This window comes from Xenopus laevis, chromosome 7L, assembly GCF_017654675.1.
Source record: "Xenopus laevis strain J_2021 chromosome 7L, Xenopus_laevis_v10.1, whole genome shotgun sequence".
Taxonomy (NCBI): Eukaryota; Metazoa; Chordata; class Amphibia; order Anura; family Pipidae; genus Xenopus; species Xenopus laevis.
In genome coordinates, this window is record NC_054383.1 from 6,093,025 (window position 1) to 6,115,688 (window position 22,664).

Consider the following 22,664-nt stretch of genomic DNA (forward strand, 5'->3'; position numbering starts at 1 on the left):
TCTACGTATCATCCATATGTCTATCATCTTTATCATTAATATATCAATCAATCATCTATCTATCTATCTATCTATCTATCTATCTATCTATCTATCTATCTATCATTAATCTATCAATCATCTATCTATCATCTATATGTCTATCATCTATCTATCTATCATTAATATATCAACCAATCATCTATCTATCTATCTATTTATCTACGTATCATCGATATGTCTATCATCTATATCATTAATATATCAATCAATCATCTATCTATCTATCATTAATCAATCAATCATCTATCTATCTATCTATCATTAATATATCAACCAATCGTCTATCTATCTATCTATCTATCTATTTATCTACGTATCATCCATATGTCTATCATCTATCTATCTATCTATCATCTATCTATCTATCTATCTATCTATCTATCTATCTATCTATCATCTATCATCTATCTATCTATCTATCTATCTATCATTAATCTATCAATTAATCATCTATCTATCCATCAATCATCTACCATCCATCTATCTATCAATTATCTATCATTAATCTATTAATTATCCATCTATATGTAGTGGGTACAAGGTCAGAGCAGAAGAAAAGACCACAATTTAAGGACAAAAAGTAGAATTTTTTATTTTAGTTTTCAATAAACAATTACATTCCAGCATAAAAGAACAGAGATAAAGCAAAGTGTATGAAACCATTGGAAAAGCTGTAACAGTGAATGGTAAAAGGGAAACCTGCACGTGGGATGAGGAATAGGTAATGCTTTCCCTTTGCATAAAGCTATAATATATATATATATATATATGCAGTAGTAATGCAAGGTCAGGCAAGTTACTCGTATGATAATAAATAAAGGATTTAGGCAGCTGCCATGATCTTTGCTTTGGGTACAGTCTGGCCGAAATCTAGAAATATAACACACTAAGTGGCATATTGTTGTTACTGTTTATTATTATTATTATTATTATTAATATTATTATTATTTTATCATGTATATAGTATAAAACTATAAAATAATAAAAAAAAACCAACTCTTGGTTCTGTATTGTTCTACTGCAGCTGGACTCACATAGGGGCCCTGTGTCATTTAGTGTAAGCCCTCAGCCGCTGCTCTTTCATGGATAGTCTCAGAGAGGGGTCTTACGTGTCAGCACTGAAGGCTGTCTCAGGGAAGGTTCTTGTGAGCAGTCTCAAAAAAAGGCTGCCATGAGGAGTCTCAAATAAAGGCACTATTGAGCAGCCTCACACCGAAACAAGGCACCATCTCAGAGAAGCTTTAGTGGGCTCTTGTATGCAGTCTCAGTCCAAATTTTTCTTTGTAGGGTCTCAGTCAAGGCTCCTGTGAACAGTCCGAGTGACAGGCTCTTGTGTGCTATCTCGGAGTAACAAGCACTTGAGCACAGTCTCAGAAAAGGCTTTTGTTAGGAGACCGTAAGAGTAGGCTTTTATGAGCAATGCTAATAAGACTTTTGTGTGCAGTCTCATAGAAGGCTTTTGTAAGCCGAGCCCAGAGAGAAGGCCTTTGTGTGCCACTCAGCAGGCTCTGGTGTCTACTCCTCATTCCTTCCACTGATGGACAAAATAAACAGTGTAAGTTTTTCCACAATGATCAGACCCACTCAGGTTGCCCAGATGTGGAGGTTTCAAATCTGCTACACTTCAGAGCATCACATGTTCTGAGGGTACTTCTGGAATGTGAGGGACACCAGTTGCTCTTATTAGGCTGGATTGGTCATTAAACTAGACTGGGCCACTAGACTATGCCATGCAATAGCAGCTTTAGGTCATCACACTTTGAGAGCCTGAAGATGTTCATAGTTCCATAATTACACATAATACAGTCCCCTGATGGTTCCTAAATCCTGCTGCTAATGGTTGGTATCATACAAATACAAATTCTATTGGCCCTCAAATTGTCCCGTGATGCAGACAAAAATTTCTCTCATTTGGTTGGTAGGGTTGTCCTTTTTGTGTTAGTTCTGAGAGCCCCAATTCTTGCAAACATGCCGGCATCAGAGGTCAGGAGAGGTGGGAGACAATCACCATCCACCCCCCTTATACTTTTTTATCTAAACCTTGAATGCCTGTCAGCTCCACACTGTCGCTCTTGGTTCTGGACTCTGCACCTTTTTTCTGGAATTCCTGGGAAATGTCCTCAAATGTGCGGCCTCTGGTCTCTGGGACTTTGAAGAACGTGTAGATGAAGAACAAGATGAGCAGAACCATAAAGATGAGGAAGACATATGGACCACATGCTATCTGTGGAGACAAATATTTGGTGGAAAAGCAAAATATTGAGAATATGAGCAAAAAAAACCCTAAAATATATGAAAGACGATGATGTTGATTGGCTTGGTGGTTGAGGGAGAAGGTCCCATTACATTTACACCCCTACGGAAAGACCTCCCTACCTTCCCTCCCAAAACTGTTTTGTCTCACTTACTGCTGCATAGGGAAATAACATTCCCACAAGAAAATTTGCAGTCCAGTTGGAGCAGCCGGATATGGCCATCGCTGCTGGCCGAGGACCTTGACTGAAGAGCTCAGCCACAATGAACCAAGGAATGGGTCCAGGACCGATTTCAAACAGAGCCACAAAGCCATAGATTGCCACAATGCTCACATAGCTCCAGGCTTGGTCTTGATCCTAGAAGAGTGTAAGAAGTTTAGATAAAATAAATCATTTTGTGTGATGTGATATAAGATATAAGGAGTGAAGGAAGAAGGTTGAGGAGTAGGAGGCATTTAGCATGTGACAAATAGAAATACAGACAATAGAGATGTATGGGAAGAAAAGCTGAGTGATGTAGAAGGTACAGGCCATAGATCAGGAGACCAGTGGTTTAGTAGAAGAAGGGGAGAGAGTGGTGCAGAAGCTAGAATAAGTAGAAATGGAGCTGAGCAATACTGTAGGAGAAACAAATCATGAAGAGTGTAGGAACGAATTGAAAAATAAAAGTTAAGGGCAATGGGAGGAGATCCATGCAAAGGCACCACCTCTGACAGTGGAGGTCCCTGGACTCTCACCTTAAGCTTGAGAGCAATGGTCATTATTAAGGCACCAACAGCCATTCCACCAAGGCCAGTAAGATGCAGAGTCCTACGGCCAGCCCGTTCCACGATTAATAGCTATGGGGAAACAACAAGTAGTTAGCAATGTGAAAATATTGTTGCACAGAATAACCCTATTAAATATATATATATATAGTGTGAGAAAGAGATCTGATCCTCAGTACTACTGGCTCCTAGGCTGCTCTCTTTCGCATGGGGTTTCACATTGCAAAGATGTCTACAGGCCAAGTAGCTAGAGCACCTTTAAGTGTCCAAAACTCCAACAACCTACTTAAACCATGCTCATAGACATTTAAGTAAGAGGACACCATGTGACGACATGGTGCCAATATATTCTGAAGGTCCGTGGCTGATATATGCAGTAGCTGTAATGAAAGCACCTTTAAGAGTGGTGTCACTGCATTCTCAACTTTTCAACCATCTTCGTGCTTAGCATTTGGACTTTTGTTTGCAAATGAGCCCTACATTCCCTTTGGTATTTTTTTGGAATCTTTCCCAAACCCACTCAGACCCGGACACATTATCGTTAACACTCACCGACACAATCGTAAACACCGTGTTGACCACCCCTGCACCAATGGTGGCATATACAGGGTTCGGAACGTTCGCATCCTCAAATATACTGGTGGAGTAATAAAATACCTGCAGAGGAGAACAGCAGGAGGTGAGATAAGAGGGAATAGAAGGATGGAGTAGAGGAAAAATAAGAAAAAGAGAAAGCAGAAGAACACGGATATAGAGTGATAAGAACATCTTCTACCACTAAACAACTAGGTGACTTTTGGCAAATGGAAATCCATGTAGGTTTTTTTACTTCCATGTTATATATTTATATGATGGAAAGTGTAACACAAATATTACAAAGACTACATCATTATAAAAGCACAGTTTGGTTATTGAGTCTTTTAATCAGCACTTGTGGGTTCCAGGGCAGTATGAATGGTAGAAGGATCAACATTGGAACCTCATAGGGTTCCATGTAGTTACAAATAAAGAAACCTATGTATGCATCTGTGTACACATTCTTTTCATAGCCTTTTATGTTCAGACTTTTCAGGAGGACTACAGGTTGGACACCCCTGAGGTCAAAGTCCATGTGGAATAAAACTCGGCTTGTTTGTAGGTGTCCTAATAGGAACATAAGTCTGGTTTGGTGAAACCAATAGACTCGGGCTTCTGTACCTGGGTAAATACTGGGAGAAGACTGGACACACATACTCAGGGGTAGGTTCCTTGTTAAACTAAGGCATATGGACCCAGGTTACTATTATAATAATCATAGTAGAGACAGTAGAAGTGGAAGAATGAAGAGGGACTTTGAAGACAGAGAAGATATCTAAAGACGGATACTTGGGGCCTAAAAGGTTCTGTACAGTGAGAAAGAGACTTTTGTGGTTGGAGAATGAGGCATAACAATGTCTTTAGAGGTTTAAAGTTACGTACAGCATTGATCCCAGACAGTTGCTGGGAAAGTTGGAGGATGATGGCGATTGTTATTGGCTGTCGGTACTGGCTGGATCGGAAGATTTCTATAATAGACACAGATTTTTCTTGTGCCATCCTAGCGCTCTCGTCTTTCATCTCTTGGACGTCACTGGCCACATCCGTAGTGCCACGCAGTTTCCGGAGAACTAGACACAACATATATGGTTTGTAGTACAAGCTGTACAGCACTTACAGCATCTAAACTTAGATGAAAGCACTATGGTAGGTCTTGGGGTGGGGGGAGCTGATGATGCATTATGGGTGCAAACTAACCCTTAATGTCATGTTACTTTACAGCACTGAACAACAGGGGGTGAAAATTTTATTTGATCTTTTGTTAAGCATTTGGTATTAGGAACTAAACATTGTGGATTTGGGGCACCCTTGTTCTCCTTGGAGTCAAGGGACAAACGAAATGGCAGTTACTGTACGATTTGTTGTGAATGCAGAGCTGTTTTCCTAGATGTTCCTTGAAGCCCAGCCTGAGAGCCATTGAGTGCGCGTTGAGTGCATCATTATACTCACTCATCTCAGCTTTTTCATCTTCCCCCTTAGTAATAAGCAGGTATCGAGGACTTTCTGGACAGAAGGGTAGAAGTGCGCACTGGATGATGGACAGGAAAATGGTGAAGGCTAATAGCAATGGCCAAAGGGTCTCGGATCCAAGGATAAACTCCAGGCCAAAAATCTAAAGGATGGGATAGGTATAAGGAAACAATCCGCCTTCCCTTATATATTCTAATGAGATTTATGTTTTTAACTCTTTTAATTTAATGTGGCCTATAATCCACAAAAGAACAACATTCTACATTAGCAAAGCCAGATTCTAACCTGTGCCACCAAAATCCCAATGACGATGCCCAGCTGATTAAGGGTTCCCAGAGCTCCACGAAGAGAGGTGGGTGCCAGTTCCCCAATATACATTGGAACCAGGCCAGTACAAAGCCCACAGAAGATTCCAATGATGAAACGTCCAATGATCAGCATCTCAGGGGACCAGGCCAGTTTCGAGAAACCCATGAAAGCCCCTCCAACAATGGCAGCCACATTCACCAGCAGCATGGAATTTCTCCTAAGAAATAGGTTAATAATGCACATTAGAAGTGGGATACATCTCCAAAAAAAAAATATGGCTTCTTCAAGGAGAAGGAAAGCTACGGAGGCATTTTATTGGCAATAGATTAGCTGCAATAGTGCAAGCAAGAATGCTATATTTATTCTGTAGAATGTTTTACCATACCTGAGTAAAAAGCTCTAGAAACTCTCTGTTTGTTTAGGATAGCAGCTGCAGTATTAACGTGGTGTGACATCACTTCCGGCCGGAGTCTCTCCCTGCTCTGGGCTCAGATTACAGTAGAGAAGGGAGGGGGGGGGAAGTGGAGCAAACTGAGCATGCTCTTGCCCAGGGCAATGAGGTTTAAGCTGAAGGCAGGAAGTCTGATACAGAAGCCCATGAGTACACAACAGAAGGAAAGAAATGCTGTGTTTCTTTTGACAGGGGACTCAGATCAGCATTACTTTGGGGGTTTACTGGTATATTTAGATGGACCTTTCTGATAAGGCTTACTTAGTTTTAACCTTTCCTTCTCCTTTCAGTGATGGGGTCAGGGCAAACAGAGTTTTGATGGGAGAACACTGAAAGATTATGTCATAAAACATACAAAGTTTGCATAAGGCCTAGTAACCCATAGCAACCAATTGTTTTCATACAAGTGACCAGCAAAGTCTACCTGAGGATTTCTAGATTTGGTGCAAAGATTGAGTGGACCTTGCATTTGTTCACCAAGTATTTTACTAAAGGAATCAAGTTCAAGCACAGCCTTCGTCTCGCACTTAATAAATAAGGGTCCCAATAAATCCCCCCTTAGTGCTGCCTATCACCAAAGAGCCTATTTATACAGTTCTATGTCCTTTTGGGAACAAATGGCAGTTATGGCTCCATTTCTTCCTGGTATCCAAGGCAAGACAACCTCTGAAGACCCCTCTGAAGCTGGTGGCCTATGGCAAATGAAAGCGAGCTTACCTTCCAAAGCGGTTTGCAAAGAATCCTACAGAGAGGGAGCCCATCATTCCCCCAACAGAGAATATGGCCACGGATAAAGACCACAGGGATGTGAGGAGACTTTCCGGGATTATCTTCCCATATCGGTGCTCGTACGTAGCATTGTAAAACGACCTGATGATCTACAAAGACCAGACATTTAATTAATATATCGACCACCATAACTGGAATAACTGATGTCTCTCTCCAACCATGTTGGCTATCCTGGGCACCGACAATAATTATTCCTTCTAGATATTCAAAAAGTTTCACAAAATAAAGTCATCCCAAGGCATTTTTGCTATTGAATTACAGAATTCTCACCTTTTCAGGGGCGTTGATCACCCCTGTGTTGTATCCAAATTGCAGGGAGCCAATGGCTGCCACACAAACAGAAAAGACCAGAGAGCAAGTTACTTGGCCCTGAAATGAGAATACAGGAACATTGTTATACGGGGGTGTGAGGAGGCAGATCACCACAGCTAATCCTAAATCTAATGTCCCAACCATTAGCATGTCCACTCAGTACAAAATTCTCATCTTCTACATGGGGGAACAGATTGGATGGAGCATCTCACTGCACTGATCTGGTTCCCCTTTGAGATCCAACAACTGGTTGATGTCCCCCTTAGCTCATTGCAAGGTTTTAGGTGCATGAAAATATTGCTGAATCGCTCATTTAGATTGCGCATGGGTCCTACAACATCTAGGGTGCTGATCTTTGGGATGCTGTTTGTATACAGTGTATTATGTAACAAAATAGGTCTTTTTTGATGGCCAAATGCATGCATTGTTTCCTGTTGACAACATTCTTTCCTTGGTCACAAAATTCATTTTGAAGTCACAAAATATTATTTTGAAGTCACAAAATATTATTTTGAAGTCACAAAATATTATTTTGTAGTTGCAAAATATATTTTGTCTATGGAAATTTATTTTATAGCAACATTTTACTAAATACTAAACACATTAGTTTTTACTAACTAAAAACAGTTTTGCAGGGATATATTTATATTATTTTAAATGAATATTTATGGAAGAGATGTATTACACGCAGATTTTGTACCGAAATGCTGAAATTCTGGGTAAGAAGATGTGATGAATTGCACAGATATTTTGCAGCGGAAGCTTAGTAAATAAGTCTTAAAATATTATTTCACCTGAAAATTAATTTCACGAATACAAAATATTCTTATATTATATAAAAAAAAGTTTGTCACTACAAAATGAATCCTGTAGATGCAGAAATAAATTCTTGGAAGCAATTTATTTTAGTAGAAATTTTTTTTTGTGATTATGATTTTTGTGTTTGCTAAAATATGCACAGTTTTAACCTTGCGTAGATGTAGAATTCTTGACAACATGGAAATATTCTTTGGTAGACAAAATTGATTTTGTGGCTATAAAAAATAATGTGTTCACGGAATTCTTTTTGTGGGGACAAAAAGATAATTTTTATAAAAGGGAGTTTTACAAAATATATTTTGTGATTCAAAATGTACAGAATATAAACAGTGTCGCAAATGGTGTGCCTTTCTGCATGGCTAATGTAAAGTTAAGAATCACTGATCTGGAGAATCCATGAGGTCAATAAAAAAAAGTGTAGGTCTCAATAATAAGACATTACGAGAATTCCACAAAAGCGCATGACTGTGAATTAAAACTTCCACAACCAGTGATTTTACCTTTCCTTGTACTTTAAAGTACATTACTTTAGAGAGGCTTCCCCCATATAGCCCAACCAATTGCAATAACCAGTGCTACTTCCTTAAAGGAACAGTTCAGTATAAAAATAAAAACTGGGTAAATAGATAGGCTGTGCAAAATGTTTCTAATATAGTTAGTTAGCCACAAATGTAATGTATAAAGGCTGGAGTGACTGGATGTGTAACATAATAGCCAGAACACTACTTCCTGCTTTTCAGCTCTCTAACTCTGAGTTAGTCAGTGACTATAAGGGAGCCCACATGGGACAAAACTGTTCAGTGAGTTTGTAATTGATCCTCAGCATTCAGCTCAGATTCAAAAGCAACAATTATGACCCATGTGGCCCCCCCTCAAGTCTCTGATTGGTTCCTGACTGGTAACCAATCAGTGGAAACCAAGAGAGCTGAAAAGCAGGAAGTAGTGTTCTGGCTATTATGTTACACATCCAGTCACAGCCTGTCTATTTACCCAGTTTTTATTTTTACACTGAACAATTCCTTTAAAGGGTTGATTCGCCTTCAAGTTAACTTTTAGTATGTTATAGAATGGCCAATTCTAAGCAACTTTTCATCCAGCAACCCGTTATCCAGATAGCTCCAAATTACAGAAAGGCCATCTCCCATAGACTCCATTTTATCCATATAATTCAAAATTTTAAACATGGTTTCCTTTATCTGTGTAATAATAAAACAGTCACTTGTACTTGATCCCAACTAAGATATAATTAATCCTTATTGGAAGCAAAACCAGCCTATTGGGTTTATTTAATATTTATATGATTTTCTAGTAGACTTAAAGGGTGGTTCACCTTTAAGTTAATTTTTAATATGTTATGGAACATCAATTGGTCTTCATTATTTATTTTTTGTAGTTTTTTTTACTTATTTGCCTTTTTCTTCTGATTCTTTCCAGCTTTCAAATGGGGGTCACTGACCCCATCTAAAAACAAATGCTCTGTAAGGCTACACATGTATTGTTATTGATTATTTTTATTGCTCATCTTTCTATTCAGGCCTCTCCTATTCATATTCCAGTCTCTTATTCATATCAATGGCTGGTTGCTAGGGTAATTTGGACCCTAGCAACCAGATTACTGAAATTACAAACTGAAGAGATGCTGAATAAAAAGCTAAATAAGTCAAAAAACAAATAATAAAAATGAAAACCGAGTGCAAATTATCTCAGAATATCCCTCTCTACATCATACTGAAAGTTAACTCAAAGATGAACAACCGCTTTAATCTGCATATCTCATATCTTCTCCTTTTAGATTGTAAACTTTGTTGAGCAGGGCTCTCTTTGCCACCTGTATCCATCAGTATTTGTATATAATCTTTACGTTTTATGTACACACTCTTCTGTTGTACTGGTATGGGAACCGTTTTATCGGAAACCCGTTATCCAGAAAGATCCGAATTATGGAAATGCAGCCATAGATTTCATTTTATACAGATTTTTAACATTTTTTCCTTTTTCCTGTGTAACAATAAAACAGTCACTTGTACTTGATCCCAACTAAGATATAATTAATCCTTATTGGAGGCAAAACCAGCCTATTTGGGTTATTCAATGTTTATATGATTTTCTAGTAGACTTTAGGTATGAAGATCCAAATTACAGAAAGATTTTTTTCAGGAAAACCCCAGGTCCTGAGCATTCTGGATAACAGGTCCAGTATCTGTATAGTGCTGAGGAATATGATGGTGCTTTATAACTACACATAGTAATTTGGTTTGAAAAAAAACCTTGTTTAAGTGCAACCTTGAGTCTATATATAACCTGCCTAACTGCCAGTTGATCCAGAGGAAGGCGAAAAACCCTCTGAACCCTTTTCCAATTTGCCTCAGAGGGGGAACCAATTCCTTCCTGACTCCAAAATGCCGATTGGACCAGTCTTCTGGGTATTGTAGTTTAGCCATATAGAGGCAGAGATGGGGAGTTACAGGATGAGGACAGACCCACACCAAAGAAATGAGAAAGATAATTTGCATTTTGAGCTTTTATAGGTTAAGGGGGGAAATGAGACACCGATCTACACATCCGCTGAGTACATTCCACTGTGTACGTGAATCATAAAATCAGATAAAGGGCAAGAAACCACATCCCCCCCCAAAAGAAATATTTTAACTACTGAAAGAAGATGTAATTTGAAGCCTCTTTCCAATACACATTCATTATGCATTGTTTTGTAGCATTAAAGGGGTGGTTCACCTTCAAGTTATAGAATGGCTAATTCTAAGCAACTTTTCAATTGGTCTTCTTTTTTTTTTATATATAGTTTTTGAATTATTTGCTTTCTTCTTCTGACTCTTTACAGCTTTCAAATGGGGGTCACTATCTAAAAACAAATGTAAGGCTACAAATGTATTGTTATTGCTGCTATTTATTGCTCATCTTTCTATTCAGGCCTCTCCTATTCATATTCCAGTCTCTTATTCAAATCAGTGCATGGTTGCTAGGGTAATTTGGACCCTAGCAACCAGATGGCTGCAATTGCAAACTGCAGAGCTTCTGAATAAAAAGCTAAATAACTCAAAAATCACAAATAATACAAAATGAAAACCAATTGCAGTTTGTATCAGAATATTACTACAGAATATCTTATTAAAAGTTAATTTAAAGGGGAACAATCCCTTTAAAAGAGAACTAAAGCCCAAAAATGAATGTGACTAAAAATGGCATATTTTATACACTGAACTTATTGCACGAGGCTAAAGTTTGAGCTTGTCAATAGCAGCAATGATCCAGGACTTCAAACTTGTCACAGGGGGTCACCATCTTGGAAAGTGTCTGTGCCTTATATTGTGACATTTCTATTCTATGTGTACTGTATATTGTGAGTGGCTCCCTAAGCTCAGTAAGTGACAGCAGCACAGAGCATGTGCAGTGAATCAGCAGAAGATAGGGAGCTACTGGGGCATCTTTGGAGACACAGATCTTTACTGCTAAAGGGCTGTGGTTGCCTTGGGCTGGTAGAAAAGCACAAAACATCATGTACAACATTTCTATCTACTTCTTTTGTTAGGCTTTAGTTCTCATTTAAAGTTATTTGTAAATGTAATTGCTAATCAGAGCAGCATCTCTTTGCCCGTTACACTGCTGGTTATGGCTTTTTAAATGTAGCCACAGCTAGTGCTCCTCCATACCTCCCAACATTTTGGAAGTAAAAATTTTTCCGCACGTAGCGCAGCAATTTTTTGACTACGCCCCTTTCTGTGGCCACACCCCCTAATTACCATGTTTGTTTTACAAAATTTGGCAGGTTATGAAAGTTTGAAAGTTCTCCTTATCTAAACTGTGTTTTTGTGTCTCAAAATTGTTACAAAGTATCTTATTTGAACCTGTGGCTGTTCTGGGCTCTCTGCTAAAAAACAATTAAGTGAGAAACTTTGTTTCTTTTTCTGGCTGTTCAGTGCAGAGAAAAGAGGGACTTTCCAGTACAAATGAGGGACTGCGGTTTGAGCTGTCAAAAGAGGGACTGTCCCTCTGAAAAAGGGACAGTTGGGAGGTATGCTCCTCCAGCCAAGTCTCAGTTTCCCCACAATGCCTCGCATGCTTCTTAACAGGCCTGGTTTCTGCTACATCATTAAAACAGTCAGATCCAGCAGTGCAGCTTCTTGCAAGAGTTGAAGCAGCTTTAAACGGCAATTACATGTATAACTTTAAAGCTACAGAAAATAAGGAATGAATGGATATTGCGAAGTTGTTAAGAACAACATTTTCTTTCATTCGGCAACATGCTATTTTTGAGGCTTACATCCCCTTTAAAGATGCTGTTGCACACACACTAGGGATGCACCGAATCCACTATTTTGGATTCGGCTGAACCCCCGAATCCTTCGTGAAAGATTCTGCTGAATACCGAACCGAATCCGAACCCTAATTTGCATATGCAAATTAGGGGTGGGAAGGGGAAAACATTTTTACTTCCTTGTTTTCTGCCAAAAAGTCACAAGTTTTCCCTCCCCGCCCCTAATTTGCATATGCAAATTAGGATTTGGATTAGGTTCGGCTGGGCAGAAGGATTCGGCCGAATCCGAATCCTGCTGAAAAAGGCCAAATCCTGGATTTGGTGAATCCCTAACACACACAAACACACCCATACACATGCACACACACAAACACACAATCACACACAAACACAAAGCACAGAAGTGAAAGAATCTGCATAATTCAGTATTTTCAGTATTGTGCGAGGTCTGTGGTTCCTATGTAGACACTTCTATCTATAGAGCAGAAGAGGAAGAAAGGTCTGTGTGACAAAAAAAAAATGTCTTCTGCATAATGGTACAACAATGTCAGAAATTATTTTTTTAATAAAACCAAGTATGGGACCTGTTTTCCAGAATACTCTGGACCTGGGGTTTTCTGGATAAGGGGTCTACTAAGAAAATTGAAAATTAAATAAACCCAATAGGCTGGTTTTGCCTCCAATAAGGATTAATTATATCTTAGTTGGGATCAAGTACAAGCAACTGTTTTATTATTACACAGAAAAAGGGAATCGTTTTTAAAAATTGGATTATTTGAATAAAATTGAGTCTATGGAAGATGGTCATTCCGTAATTCAGAGCTTTCTGGATAATAGGTTTCCAGGTAACGTATTAAACCTTTATATGTATCAATACATATTGCATCAATATGGTGATACAGGTATGGGACCCGTTATCCAGAAACCTGTTATGCAGAAATCTCAGAATTATGGAAAGGCTGAGTGCCATAGTCTCCATTTTATCCAAATAATCGAAATTGTTAAGCATGATTTCCTTTTTCTGTGTAATAATAAAACAGTAGCTTGTACTTGATCCCAACTAAGATATAATTAATCCTTATTGGAAGCAAAACCAGCCTATTGGGTTTATTTAATATGTATATGATTTTCCAGTAGACTTAAGGTATGAAGATCCAAATCATGGAAAGATCTGTTAACTGGAAAACCCCCGGTCCAGGGCATTCTGGATAACAGGTTCCAAACCTGAATTACTAATTTTTTTTTTTTAAATGATTTCCTTTTTCTGTGTAATAATAAAACAGTAGCTTGTACTTGATCCCAACTAAGATATAATTAATCCTTATTGGAAGCAAAACCAGCCTATTGGGTTTATTTAATGTTTACAGGATTTTCTAGTAGAATTTAGGTATGTAGATTCAAATTACAGAAAGATCCATTATCCAGAATACCTTAGTTCCCAACAATTCTGGATAACAGGTCCTGTACCTGTATATATTATAGACAGTTTATTAGAAACATTACACGGGGAACTCGCTAGGCATCGGTATCTACCAAAAACAAGATTTTTTTAACCATTTAGTAAATCGACCCCACTCCTTTCTTACCTTTCTAGACTCCATGTTGTAGATGTTGAATGTCGCAGAGCACGTAATATAAATCCAATGACTTGCGTCCTTCTCTCTATCTAAGTCTTCTCCCTCCTTAATTCATCCCCTTCTCTGTGTGTATATATTGTGCAACGCTACAGCCTAGGCTAGTGCTACAGTTGTGACTGCTCTCTCCCTTTAACTTACTCGCACTGTCTGCTCACTGAGCTGCACCACGCATTTTGCACTTGCTAGTTGGGAAGTCTGCCAAGAACTGGGGCTTTTTGGCTTGAGTTTTTTCAGTAATCTCCTCCTTACATCACACACTTCCTTGTGTAACACTCTGAATGTCATTTTCATAAGAACACACTTTGCACACTAGCAGGGGGGCTGTGGAGCAACACACCCCTCGCATAATGAAATTGCCAGTAAGTGGTAACTGCCAGGGCATTTTCTCGATGGCCTTGGACTGGGGCCTATGGCAGCTTTCAGTTTGGGGCAGTTTATTAGAATATTGCCCTTCCTTGCTCTTCCTCTAGGGGGCAACAGTTTGATTTAGAGCTCAGTAGGGCTTATTTATGAATGGAACGTGCTTGGTGCAATTTTCTGCACAATATTACCAGCACTGTGATGTATGAGGAACTAGGTGGCACTAGGGGTGTAGTAGAGGTGGGCTTGTCCACCTAGATGGCAGTTTTCATCATCCAATGAAGTGGGCATCCAATACAAGACAATGCCAAATAATGATGCCCAACTGACTGTATTGTGGCAATGTCTCAGGTTTCCTACGTCATCTACAACCCTCAACCCTTATCTATAGGGCTGTATGTATCATCCAACACCATGCTACTATTACACTGGGAGAACAAAGTCACTCTGTAGTAATAATACGTCTGAGATTTTACTTTGAGAGCAGCTATTTGCCTTTCCTATAAGGAGTTCACCCTTGCTCTAATCTCACAGGGATGAAATAAACTGCCCGCTGTACAGGGCGTAGAGGTAAACCCACAGGATAAGATTGTGCCAGGGCTCTATTGTATCTGCCGTACTGAACTGCCATATCAGGGCTTTGACTGGACCCAGTCCCAAAGAATGAAGGATTCTGGGAGCCCGCTATTATAATGTTTGCGCTAAGCTGCCCTATATCAGTTCTGAATGGGCCCAGACCCAAGGAATAATGGATTCTGGGAGCACAGAGGGGTGGAGGTTGGAATGTAGAAAGAATAGAGGTAAAAAGAAATAGGAGATTTGGAGATAAGGCAGGACATTATTTTGATTTATAATAGTTGGGGATATATTGGGGATAAAATGAACACTGAAGTTGCCCCCTCCTTTTGCTGCTATAACTGCCACTACTCTACTAGTGGCGTAACTAGATGTCACTGGGCCCCATAGTGAGTTCAAGTTTGGGCTCCAAAACACGTGTAAGTTGACCGGTTCTACCCAGATTGAAGTATTGAAGTTGCCCATTAATAAGGGCCCCCTACACTCATGTGCCCCCTTGATTCCTCTGTAGTTGTGCCCATGGTAAGATGCTAGAACACTGTTGCTCAGAGTAATTTCGATTCAGCCACAAGAGCATTCGTGAGGTTGGGCATCAATGTTTTTCGGATCAGTTCTGGTTCACAGTTGGGGTTCCAGTTCATCCCATAGGGGTTCAGTTGGGTTGAGATCAGGGCTCAGAGTAGAACCACAAAGTTATTTTTCTTCAAATGAACAAACCTATTCTGTAAGAACCTGGACATTATTGTCCTGAAACGGGAAAGGTCCTTCCAAATGGACCACAAGGTCTTCCCACAACTATTCCACAAACTAGGAAGCATGGAATGTTATTGCCTTACGGTCTGTTTCACTGGAATCAGATCATGGAAACAGCCCAAGATCATTATTCCTCCTGCACCAAACATTACTGTTGGCTTCATGCAGTGGTCCTCAGGCATCTGTCAAGCTCATAAGATGGCAGATAGTTAAATGCCGCTGATGAGGAGGGGACCAATGGTGGGGCCCTTTACACCACTCCAGTAGACACTTGGCATTGAACCTAATGGTGTTTGTTCACTCCAGGGTTCTACTAACAAATTCTATCAAAAGCTACAACTGACTTGCGGCAAGGGAATCGGACACAAATGCCATGATTAATACCATGCCCATGACACCGGATAATATAAAACACAGATCCTGTGGAAATTCACCATTGCAACATGTCCATTTGAAAACAAACACAAGTTTTCATCCATTTTGGTACATCACTGGCCAAAAGTATCAAGGTGCCAGGACTCAATGCAGTTGCAAGAGGACCAAGTCCCTTGAGTAGTGATGAAGGAGCATGTGCCTGAAATTTAGTTTGATCTCTCAACACAATAAACATGAGGGACTTGGTCCTCTTGCAACTGCCATCTCCCCTGGGGATGAAGCACCAGACTATAGCTGATTAAGTGCCCGGTAGTACCTGTAGTACCATGTTGTGGTACACCTTAGCATGCACTTAAAATGACCTCCCTAGCCTCCTCCCAGGGCCTCACAGTATCTCAGTGTCTCCTGAAGTGCCTTAACCCCCCCCGCTGTGTCACCCTATGTGCCATACGCACCCAACATCTACAGGAATCGTATTGCAAAATGACATCAAGGAAAAGCATTTTGCAAGATTCACGTTCTTTCTAAGTGATTCCTGCCAGTCGCAATAACTAAATACATTTTATTTCCAGTTCTATCTTCCAGATAAAACCTTCTCATAAACCACTTCCTTCTGTTGGCAAATTGATTAAGACAACGGAAATGTCAAAATAAAAAAAAAGTATTTGTGTTTTACCCTGGAATAAAAAACACATCACCCAAAGCTAAATTTACCCACAGGCAACGTGCGCTCCAGCATGAATTGTACCCACTGTGATCTCGTGCTGCAAGTTGTGGGAGAACGTGAGAGGGACATGGGCTTGAGCAGCTCAAAATTACAGAGAGACCCCTTATTCAGAAAAAGCATTTCAGAGGGATACAGTTACACTCAATAAATACGGAGGTGTCAAAAAATGAAACAAACTTTATCTGCTACCAAGTAATACATAAATGGAAATATACAGAGTCCAGGGGAATATCAAGGTTTGATGCCACAATGGACTTTAATAACAGGTAATATCTAAATGCAGTGGCGGAACTACCGGGGGAGCAGGGGGTGCGAGGGCCCGCACCCCCTCAGGGCCCCCCCAGCAGCCCGCGCGCCATTGAAAATGTGGGCCGTACGGAGGGGGGCGGGGTCCGGCTGCACGTCACGCACCAGGGCCCGCCCCCCTCTAGGATCGCTACTGTCTAAATGATTCATAAATACCATTACAATTTCCAAAATATCTACACCATCTCTCCCTACTATACCTGCTATCCCACAGTCACACTCCCTTCCCAGAGACTATTATCCACTGTTACTATAGACACCATCTCTCCCTACTATACCTGCTATCCCACAGTCACACTCCCTTCCCAGAGACTATTATCCACTGTTACTATAGGCACCATCTCTCCCTACTATACCTGCTATCCCACAGTCACACTCCCTTCCCAGAGACTATTATACACTGTTACTATAGACACCATCTCTCCCTACTATACCTGCTATCCCACAGTCACACTCCCTTCCCAGAGACTATTATCCCACTGTTACTATAGGCACCATCTCTCCCTACTATACCTGCTATCCCACAGTCACACTCCCTTCCCAGAGACTATTATCCACTGTTACTATAGGTACCATCTCTCCCTACTATACCTGCTATCCCACAGTCACACTCCCTTCCCAGAGACTATTATCCACTGTTACTATAGACACCATCTCTCCCTACTATACCTGCTATCCCACAGTCACACTCCCTTCCCAGAGACTATTATCCACTGTTACTATAGGCACCATCTCTCCCTACTATACCTGCTATCCCACAGTCACACTCCCTTCCCAGAGACTATTATCCCACTGTTACTATAGGCACCATCTCTCCCTACTATACCTGCTATCCCACAGTCACACTCCCTTCCCAGAGACTATTATCCACTGTTACTATAGACACCATCTCTCCCTACTATACCTGCTATCCCACAGTCACACTCCCTTCCCAGAGACTATTATCCCACTGTTACTATAGACACCATCTCTCCCTACTATACCTGCTATCCCACAGTCACACTCCCTTCCCAGAGACTATTATCCACTGTTACTATAGACACCATCTCTCCCTACTATACCTGCTATCCCACAGTCACACTCCCTTCCCAGAGACTATTATCCCACTGTTACTATAGGCACCATCTCTCCCTACTATACCTGCTATCCCACAGTCACACTCCCTTCCCAGAGACTATTATCCACTGTTACTATAGACACCATCTCTCCCTACTATACCTGCTATCCCACAGTCACACTCCCTTCCCAGAGACTATTATCCACTGTTACTATAGGCACCATCTCTCCCTACTATACCTGCTATCCCACAGTCACACTCCCTTCCCAGAGACTATTATACACTGTTACTATAGACACCATCTCTCCCTACTATACCTGCTATCCCACAGTCACACTCCCTTCCCAGAGACTATTATCCCACTGTTACTATAGGCACCATCTCTCCCTACTATACCTGCTATCCCACAGTCACACTCCCTTCCCAGAGACTATTATCCACTGTTACTATAGACACCATCTCTCCCTACTATACCTGCTATCCCACAGTCACACTCCCTTCCCAGAGACTATTATCCACTGTTACTATAGACACCATCTCTCCCTACTATACCTGCTATCCCACAGTCACACTCCCTTCCCAGAGACTATTACCCACTGTTACTATAGACACCATCTCTCCCTACTATACCTGCTATCCTACAGTCACACTCCCTTCCCAAAAACTATTATAAAGGATATTGCTCTACAGTCAGGACATGAATTCACTACAATCTTCTTTGCTAATATGTGGGGCATCAGGGAACCCATACTTCCCCCTTAAATATTAATGTTATATAAGCCTAAAAGCAGGCTGGCACAATAACTGGCTCATATACACAAACTCAAATCCAGGCTTCTCTTCTTTCATGTTCATCCCATCATTTGGCTAATCCTGATTATACACTCAGATTCCATTAAGGGCTCTGTGTGCTTTGGCAGCAATTTGTGTTTAATAGGGAGTTACTGCCCACTTTGGCACAATCCTATGTTCACATATGGGGTCTGGCACCAGCAGATCTGTAGAAAGCTTTTGAAACTTCAGGACTTGAATGATAAAGTCCAATGAGATAAGAATAATGAATAATGAAGCTTTGCCCAGTATTGTTTAAGGTTCAGATCTATAAACTTTATAGTACAGGAATGTCTAAGAGATTTCCCCAAACCTTTCTAATTCTATATTTCCTTGTGTATTCCATGTGCATAGTCTGGTTGTCCCTTTAGTCCTTACATCTGGGAGTGTTACTCCTCTGCACAAAACTTATTGTGTAACAACACAATTGAGCACAGCACTGTGTTAGTGAGTTCCGTATTACTTTCTCACCAGTTTGTGGTGATTACCCCTTCCATATATCTTATTCTGTGTGAATGGGGAGTACACACATGTAGAAACTCGGGCCAAAACAGGCTTTACACTAGACCTAGATACAATAGGTGCCATTCCGGAGCTCAAGATAGAATATGCAATGTGCTAGAACCTAGGGCACAGTATACTTATGACAGTAGCCTCCATCCACACCTACATCTCCTCCTCTCCATATTGGGTTGAATTCTGCAAGCTGCACCAAATATTAGTAGGTCATCTGTGGCTTGTCAACTATCTACTGTCCAATTTGGTAATCTAGTTACCACACTCATCCTTCTTGAACTCTACAGAGTCAGCAATCTCTATGCTGGAGTTATAGCTACGTTGCTCTTCATGATGTAACTCTAGTTTCTGTACTCTTCATGCTGGTACTCTAGGTATCATACTCAACCTCCTTCAACTCTAGATACAGTCAGCAATCTCTATGCTGGAGCTCATCATGGTTCCACTTTAGATTCCATACTCTCCATGCTGGAACTCTAAATACAGTCAGCAATCTCTATGTTGGAGCTCTAGCTACGTTGCTCTTCATGATGTAACTCTAGTTTCTGTACTCTTCATGCTGGTACTCTAGGTATCATACTCAACCTCCTTCAACTCTAGATACAGTCAGCAATCTCTATGCTGGAGCTCTAGCTACACTGCTCTCCATGATGGAGCTTTAGGTACCGTACTCGCTATGGTGCAACTCTAGATACAGTCAGTACTCTAGGTACATTGCTTTTCATGATGGAACTCTACGTACGATATCTATATGCTGGTACTCTAGGTACGATTCTCTATATGCTGCTACTCTAGCAACCTCCTTGACCTCTAGATACAGTCAGTAATCTCTATGCTATGTTGGAGCTCTAGCTACATTGCTCTTCATGATTGAACTTTAGGTACCGTACTGGCCATGCTGGAAGTCTAGATACATTCAGCAATCTCTATGTTGGAACTCTAGTTACATTGCTAGTCATGTTGGAACTCTAGGTACTCTTCTCTCCATGCTGGAACTCTCAATACAGTCAACAATCTCTATACTATGCCCAAGCTCTATCTACATTGCTCGTCATGATGGAACTCTATGAACCATACTCACCCTTCCTGAACTCTAGGTACACTCTGCAATCTCTATGCTGGAGTTCTAGCTACATTTCTCTTCATGATGGAGCTTCAGGTACCGTACTACCCATGCTGGAACTCTATATACAGTGAGTAGTTTTTACTTTGGAACTCTAGGTGCACCTTTTTCTAGGTACAATACTCTATATGTTGGTACTTAAGTTACAATACTCAACCTACTTGAACTCTAGATATATTCAGTAATCTCTATGCTATGCTGGAGTTCTAACTACATTGCTCTTCATGATGAAACTCTAGGTACCATACACTCCATGCTGGTACTCTAGGTACCATACTCACCCTCCTTGAACCCTAGATACAGTCAACAATCTGTGTTGGAGTTCTAGCTACATTGCTCTTCGTGATGAAACTCTGGGTACCATACTCTCCATGCTGGTACTCTAGATACAGTCAGTACTTTCTATGTTAGAATTCTAGGTACTGTTCATTGCTTTTCATGATGGAACTCTAGGTACTGTGCTCTCCATACTGGAACACTAGATACAGCCAGTAATTTCTATGTTGGAACTATATGTACATGGCTTATCATATTGGAACACTAGGCATCATACTCTTCACATTGGAGCACTAACTACAATAACTCCATGTTGGTGCTCTACATACCATACTCATTATGCTGTTACTGTTCTACAGTAATCTCCATGCTGCATTACTAATAATTCAAATACTATACAAAAAATATACTGAAGACCATTGAGTAGTTGCTTGGAATTTACATACTAAAAAATTATATAAAGCTAAATTTTTTCTTATCCTTGTCCCTAATTTTGGGAGGTCATTTTTAAGCTTGTAACAGTAATAATACAATATTGAAATCATCACAAGGCTAAAAATAGGGATGTGCTGATGCCTGACAGTTTGAAGCAATAAATAACTGCCGACATTATGAGGGGAAGTAAAAGTTTGTTTTTTTTCCTGAAAACAACCCACATTTCAGTGACTATTGGCAACATGAAACAATCTGGCCAACTCACAGGCTTTTAGAGGCCACACATTTCATTTATATCCCTGTCGGTGTTACGGCGTATTGGATGGGAGTTATGATTTGGTTTAGAATGGATGAAATATATCCTACCTAAATCCTGTCTGTTAAATGTGCTGAACTGTTTTAGGAAGAGATTTTCCTGTAAAAACAGACCTTTTCTGTTACTCACCTTAAACACACGGTGATGCATTTTAGCCCCTCGGATTAAGAGCCCCTGTTGTATAACCAACGTCTTTCAGATCAGTTTGTAGGGTTAGTGGTTATGTCCTGCCTGTGCAGCAAGCTTTAAACTTATTGCAACACAAAATACAGTAACACGCTGCAATAAGCGTTATTCAGATTTCCCTGCAACACCTTGCAATGCATGTTATGCTTATTACCCCATATAAATAGCAATAAAGATCAACAGGCCTTGTGCCCATTGATTTGAACAGGTCAGCAATACAGGACCAGCTCCTATTAAAATTGTATATATTGTATATAATACACAAAAGCCATGAATATCCTGTAAATTATATCCTTATAAACGGTGAGTTCTGATGTCATCAGTTATAAACGGTGAGTTCTGATGTCATTTCTGTCACATGACTCATTGAAATTTGTGTATTATAATAAATAAAGTACCCCCAGTTGTAAAATATGAGGATATTAGAAGTTACCTCGGAGTTCCATGACCTGTATAAAAACACTCGGCCTTCGGCCTCGTGTTTTTATATGGTCATGAAACTCCTCGGTAACTTATAATATCCCTATATTTTACAAAAGGGGGTACTTTATTCACTATATAATACACAAGAGCCATGAATATCCTGTAAATTATATCTTTATAAACGGTGAGTTCTGATGTCATCAGTTATAAACGGTGAGTTCTGATGTCATTTCTGTCACATGACTCACTGAAACTTGTGTATTATAATAAATAAAGTACCCCCTCTTGTAAATTATAAGGATATTAGAAGTTACCTGGGAGTTCTATGACCTGTACAAAAGCACTTGGCCTTCGGCCTTGTACTTTTATATGGTCATGAAACTCCTCGTTAACTTATAATATCCTTATAATTTACAAGAGGGGGTACTTTATTCACTATATATATTGTACTTATACTGTATGTATTGTCCTGGTTCTGGTTCATTCATGCCATACAGGTATTATTATCTGGGCGCCACAAGCTCAGTGGTGTAACTAGATATTATTGGGCCCCACAGCAAATTATTTTTCAAGCCCCCAAAATGTCTAGAGGTTGACTTGTTTTACCAATATTTATTGAAATTCTATATAAATTGGGGCTTCATGGGGCCCCTATATCTCCTGGGCCCCTCTGTGTCTGCTTCCTCTGTAGTTACTCCCCTACC

At 40.2% G+C, this 22,664-nt stretch overlaps 1 protein-coding gene across 2 annotated transcripts; it reads right to left on the bottom strand.

Moving 5' to 3' along the window:
• Positions 1-608: 608 nt before the first annotated feature.
• Positions 609-21,568, bottom strand: slc2a3.L (solute carrier family 2 member 3 L homeolog). Of its 2 annotated transcripts, none has more exons than XM_041568356.1 (10): positions 21,481-21,568; positions 6,930-7,028; positions 6,588-6,748; positions 5,396-5,636; positions 5,090-5,252; positions 4,523-4,710; positions 3,617-3,721; positions 3,035-3,136; positions 2,451-2,654; positions 609-2,266 (listed from the first exon to the last, which is right to left on the bottom strand). In XM_041568356.1, exons 1-10 carry the CDS (start codon positions 21,499-21,501, stop codon positions 2,063-2,065), a joined length of 1,488 nt encoding a protein of 495 aa, XP_041424290.1. In that variant the 5' UTR covers positions 21,502-21,568; the 3' UTR covers positions 609-2,062.
• Between the last annotated feature and the right edge of the window lie 1,096 nt (positions 21,569-22,664).

Coding starts and splice junctions, on each gene's coding strand:
- slc2a3.L (XM_041568356.1), bottom strand. CDS start 21,501: ATGCATCACCGTGTGTTTAAG. Junction 7,029..21,480: donor TGCATCACCGTGTGTTTAAG/GTGAGTAACAGA, acceptor TTCTCATTTCAG/GGCCAAGTAACTTGCTCTCT. Junction 6,749..6,929: donor TGATCAACGCCCCTGAAAAG/GTGAGAATTCTG, acceptor TGGTCTTTGTAG/ATCATCAGGTCGTTTTACAA.